This window comes from Pavona decussata, unplaced genomic scaffold (assembly GCF_977016875.1).
Source record: "Pavona decussata unplaced genomic scaffold, jaPavDecu1.1 SCAFFOLD_40, whole genome shotgun sequence".
NCBI lineage: Eukaryota > Metazoa > Cnidaria > Anthozoa > Scleractinia > Agariciidae > Pavona > Pavona decussata.
The window spans coordinates 299,873-305,939 of record NW_028145462.1 but is presented as its reverse complement, the minus strand read 5'-3'; the positions used below and the strand labels follow the sequence as shown (position 1 = coordinate 305,939).

The following is a 6,067-nucleotide window of genomic DNA, read 5'->3' as shown; positions in this document are numbered from 1 at the left end:
AGTACAAAGATCAGAAAAGTGCAAACTAATTCTGACCTTTGATGCTAACGCCAAACTTCTCAATTTTTCTGAGAAACTGAAAACAGCAATTGGCAAATATACGATAAACATGGTCACATGGTCATATCTCATGTTTGCCGTTTGCCGTAAACACTATTCTTAACCTCTCTATTGCCTGAAGGCCTGAGGTTGTCTGCTTTTTTTTTCACATTATTTATGGATTTTGTAGTTTGTGACAATGCTGGTAGGGAACTAAAAAAAAATGTCAAGCATTGAAGGTTGACTTGTCTAGAGAGAGAGAGAGAGAGAGAGAGAGGCTATATGGATGATCTCAGGCTACCCAGTATAGGGCAGACTGGAGGGTGTTAATACATAACCTACATGCTAAGACATGCCAATGTAACTGTTTCCCTTTGGAATGACTGGTCATATATGTTGGGCTGGGTCAGTGTCATGTGTAAGTAAGTATTCTAGGTCCAACCATAAAATTATTTGCAAGACGCTTAGATTCTTTGTGCAGGAGGGAGTAAAAGATGAGGTTGGTGGTTGTGGTGAAGGGGCTGAGAGGTGGGGGGGGGGGGGGGGGGCTCCTTCCTGCCCATTCCTCTTTTCCAGGTACACATGTCTCCTTGTTCTTCTTGTCCCAGACGTTCTGTCATAAAACCAAAAAAACAGGGGAGCAGGGCTTCAAGGTATATTAATTTTCCATGTCCTTCTTGGACGATATATATTTTATCCTTGATAAGATCAGACTAGCCTACGGGGGATGGGTACGGCTACACGTAGGCTGATCAGACTTCAATGGCTTTCACCAGTTTCACCTTGGAAACTCATTAACTAGAAAGATACGGGGCAGTGAAAAAAAGGAAGAAGAAAAAAGAAATGATTTTGTACAAGAAAACAAAAACGGAACAAACATTCAGAGGCCAAAAAGTGCCGGTAAGGGAGCGACGAGGGCTTTTGAGCAGAGGCTTGGGCTCTAGTAGTAGTAGTGACGTCAGGCTTGGCGCGGAATTTATAAAATTTATTCACTTTGTTTGTTGAGCAGTCTTGGTTGCTGGGTATCAGTTTCGCCATAAAATCGTTGAAAAATGGCACAAAACTCCCCCAAAACTGGACTCATTCAACTTGTGAAACCTTCGGGTGTTATAAAATTGAAGATTAAGAAGAAAAGGGCGACAATGAGCCCGTCTTTGCGGAGTTCAAACGCTCTGAAACCTATCAACGGTCCGATTCAAGATGGCCGCGGACCGGCACTGAAACGAAAGAATCCTTTTAGGTGTTCTCCAAGGAAAAAGGCAAACCTTGCTTCAGAAGGGAAAACTCTAGAATGCAGACTTTTCAGTGCTCTTGATGGCTTGGATGAAAACATGCAAAATGCTCCGGCGACAACTCTTGAAACAGCAAAGGAAGTAGGCTTACAAAATGAAAGCAAGAAGAAATCGACAACCTTCGATGATGATTCTGAACTATCCGAGGATGTTGAAACTGCGAAAGACGAAATCGTGGGTTCTGAAACGTTTCCTTTGGACTGGAGTTTAAAATCAAAAATTAGATTTACATCGCTAAAGTCGTTTAATTGGTGTGGAACACTTAAAACCTTGGAAGAAGCCGAAGGATTGTCGAATTTTGTCCGCTGCCAAGCAAAGGAGTTCGAATGTGTTGATGATGCGCTTGAAAATGCAACGAGCGCTTATCCCTCGCCATTCTGTTCCTTTACGAAAGTTTGGATGCATCCTTCTCTACCATGGCTCGAATTATTTCCACGAAAATCTGTGGATGGGAAGGTTGGTTCAAAAAGAGATGTTCAAATCTCAAATGAAATGGCTTCCAGCCTTCAGCGAGAGTGGGCGTCAAGTTTTCGTTCTGTTTTCAATCTGACGCGAGTCGGCTTTTGTCCTTATTTTTACCTGGTGGCGAATCAAAACACGATGCTCTTCCAGGCAGCAGGAATGAACAGAGAGGAATGTATGCAAGTTATAATCACCCCAACCACCAAAGGTTTTCGAGATGCATTGCGAAGTGAAGGTATAAACCTTTAAATAAGCCAAAGAAAGATGTGGCAAAAATAGGCATGTCAAGAGTATGGGGCAGAGAGAAATATCTTTTGCCCACTACTGGGCCTCTGTAGTACAGGGTTTGAATAATCAATCCCATCAGGAGTCAAAGTACATAACCTGCTGATTGCTACATCTTTCTTATTAAATTATATAACCTTTCTTTACCCTTGGTACAGGATCCGAAATTAACTTTTTTAGGCAGGAGCCAACTGACAACTGAATATTTTTTATCAGTCGCCATATGGAAAAATGTGGTCGCCAAAAAGTGTCAATAACATTTTTCCTTCGCAGCGAAACAAAAACCAAACTTTTTGGTTGCTAATTTTTCTTTTAAGAATCAGAACGAAGAGAATGCGTTTGGGGCCACAATGACGATTTTTCTGCTAACGAATAAGATTAAATACAAACACACTGATCGTAGCTGTGAAACGTTGTGGTAAATTTATAACAACAGGAAAATCGGTTTTTTACTTCAAAATCAGCAGAAAAGTTAAAAAGAAAGGGACCAATTGGCGGGCAGCTTTGAATTTTATTTTAATCGATTTGGCTGAAAATCAAAGTTATTATTTGTACAATGATCATGGCATGAAATGGTTAATCGCCCGCTGGCGACCAGTTGTGAAATTCTGGTTGCCAGTGCAAAATTTTTAGTCGCATTGGCGACCAGAAAAGCGCAATTTCGGACCCTGTGGTAGTGTTCATAGCACAAGCTGGTGGGGCCAAGCATTGAACTTTGCAAAGAAATAATTTAAATAGAACATAACATGGTTAAAATTTCCAGCTGGTAGGAGGGCTGGCTATTTACAAGCATGGCTGAGGAGGCCACAAAGCCCTCCTAAGGTTAGATGTATCCTAATTCCTAAGTATTGTTCCTTGACAAAAGTCTATTGCTAGACTAACTATAGCCTATTGTAAGAAACAAATTGTAAATTGTAAATCTTGCCCCTGAGGCTACCAAACAGGATCGTCGTTCAAGAATTAGGATATCCTACCTTGCATCCAAATAAAACAGCAAAATACTATAAATCAATTCCCCCTTATTGTGTAATAGATAAATATCTCTAAGTTAATTATTTTCCAAGCAACCATTTGCATTTTGGGACCAAATGTAACTTTTTACATTTGGTAGCAAAGTTGGCAACTATATGGTTACCAGCACCAAAATTTTAGTTGTTATGGCACCTAAATGGTTGCAACTTGGAGGGCTGAACTGACATGTTAAAAACTCAACAATAATTACAGGAATCAACTTTGCTATGCCGCATTTGGGAGACAAGAGAAAGAAAGAGTCTGGAACTGAATCTCAAGATGACGAATCTGATGAGGAAGAGCCTGGGGAAGACTCTGATGATGATAATGATGACGGTGACAAGCGGGATTGGTTAGAAAGTATGGGACTTGACAGAGAACAGTTTCCACTGCTAAACCCAAAAACCATCACACCAGATCAAATAAACAACCTTAGAACCATTGATCAGCAACCAACGTCCACTGTGCTGGTTAAAGGAGCTGACACGCATGCTCTGTTTAATTTTCTACTCAACTGCAAGAGCCTGATCGCCAATACAGGACCGCTAGCACAAGTGCCGCCAACTCTGTTGGCTCCTGTGGCATTTGATGGTGCTGCTTTGAAAGGTTTGAGAGTGAATCAGGGGATACTGAAACACCAACAAGCTAAGGGAATGACACAGGTAAATAATGGGAGTAGTGATTTATTTGTAAGTTCTCTTTACTTTCCTGTAACAAGTTATAGTGTGAAAATTAGAACAATAAAGGATTTGATTAATGGAGGGAAGATGTCAGAGATACCTTGCATCAAGAAGCCGTTTCATCTTTGTATGTCAAATCGCCTAGTGAACAAGGGAGAACTTATACACTGTACTTGCACAGAAGTCAATACTCATGATTCCATGAGCTACATCTGGTACAGTGTTGGAATGGTGCCTCCTGATACTCACGTTTTTTTGTGGAGTTTGCGACTATGAAGGAAAAGTAAATTTTAGCAAGGGACTTTTAAATACAAACAGAAAATTGGCATTTTTCAGAGATCATAAACAACAAAACAATATAATTTATGGCATTTTTCAAAATTGGGGCTTAATTATCTTTAAAAAAAAAATACCTGGTTACCCCCAATTTTCTTTTCAGATTTTAATAACACTTACACTGTACTACGATCTTCTTTTCCTGCATACACTGTAGTCATAAGCTGCACAAAATTCCTTTGAATCAGTAGGCATTGTCCTTATGAAATCATAGTTCTCCAACCATCCCTAGATATGCAGAACATATGCTCAATACTAAAAGGAAGCACCTTCATTAAAAGGTTGAATCTGTTTGTTTCCAGTTGTACACTCTGGAGATATCTGGTCCTATAATGCCTGGGTGTGTGTATAAACTGACCGAGCTGCTGAAGGCCTCTCAGAAAGGGCACTTTAAAGCCACCTTTTCTGCACACCAACCATCTGTGGCCTTCAATGTCCCAAGCAGGAACATGGAATCAGGGAGCGAATTTATGCCTAGAGGATCTCGTTTGGAGCACAGCATTTCTCAAGGGCAGTTGAAATACTACCAAGAAACGGAGCAGTTGAAAGGAAGCTGTTTGAAAGAACTAAGCTGCAAAGATGGCCTTTTCACTTGGATGACATAGAAACATTAAATTACAGACCCAGACTTACCCCCATACTTCTTGAATGGATTGTAGACACTGGGAGTGAATGAGTAAAGGCAATGACACACATTTCACCAAAATTTTGCAACTGCTGGTCAATATAATGTGCTGAATGTTTTTAAATACATAGAGGACATTCACTGTGTTGAAGGTTGTGAAACTGAAAACAGAGTCAGTGATCCAACCTCTATTCTTTTCAACAGTATTCAGCAAGTTAAGAGACAAAAAAAAAGTTCAAGCAATTGGTGACATCAAAATTCATCTAGCAAGGCACATCATCTTTTTGCACTTGCCAACACAATTATTTCTGAGTTGTATTTTATCAATTTGCTCCATAGTAAAAGAGGAAGCAACCCAGCAAACCAGAGAGTGCCTTGTTTACCCAAACCTACCCACCCCCTCCTCCCATTTTTCCTCAGGGGTGGGTACAACTACACACAGGCTATGTTTAACCCACACTTAAAATTATTTGTGGCATAAGGTATGCTAATTTTACAACTTTACACAAACAAACACTTTTAGAACCCCTCCATTTTTGTACCATAATGATATTTTAAAACAAGGGACTGTGAAATATGTATATATCATTTAATGATAATTTTATCCAGAGGAGTTTTTTACTTATTATTAGTTACTCCATTTTTCTTGCAAATTTTAGTAACAGAATTTTTTTGAAATGCTTCCACAAGGACCTTGAAAAAAAAAGAATGCATTAAATGTGTACATGCACTGTAAAATATATTTAATTGTGTGCCACATAATCAATCAACTCTTTAGTGACATTACTTTGTACAGGCCCAATAATTTTGATCTATGTACAACATATTAAAAACATTTTCATGATATGCCCTTGCCTGTCTTTACTGAGACACTAAATATTAAGATATAGGTTGTCTTGTTACCTAGCAACCTGTGACCAGGCCTGGAACACACCTGGTGCATGGAAACATTAATCTTGTACCCGGATGTTGTCTTTGGAGAAAGCATCTGGTAAAGTCAGCCACATTCTTCAATCTGATTGGCGATTGAAAATGGCAGGTGCACATGACTTTTCAGATCTTTGCTTTGCACGTGCGCAGACACTTCTGCCCTTCTGTGAAAGTGGTTACTTGTTTCGATTGAAACTTGATGTTTCATTAAACTGCAACAAGTTCTTAAGAAACAAAACTTTCTATATAGTTGTCTCTGCTCAAAACGTTTGTGAAAAGTTTAGCTTGGCAATCTGAGGTGTACAACTAACTTGTAATGTAATACAATGCAAGCAGGTTGGGCACCATTGTTAATGAAACTTTAGCGACAGCTTTCTTCTTTCCCAGAAACTTGAAATCACTGATTT

At 39.5% G+C, this 6,067-nt stretch overlaps 1 protein-coding gene across 1 annotated transcript; it reads left to right on the top strand.

Annotated features, from left to right (window-relative positions):
- Positions 1–1,016: 1,016 nt before the first annotated feature.
- On the top strand, positions 1,017–4,940 carry LOC146483022 (protein downstream neighbor of son homolog). Its single transcript, XM_085106215.1, has 3 exons — positions 1,017–2,028; positions 3,303–3,751; positions 4,408–4,940. The coding sequence occupies exons 1-3, from the start codon at positions 1,092–1,094 to the stop codon at positions 4,708–4,710; spliced, it is 1,689 nt and encodes a 562-aa protein (XP_084962341.1). The 5' UTR covers positions 1,017–1,091; the 3' UTR covers positions 4,711–4,940.
- The last annotated feature ends 1,127 nt before the right edge of the window (positions 4,941–6,067 follow it).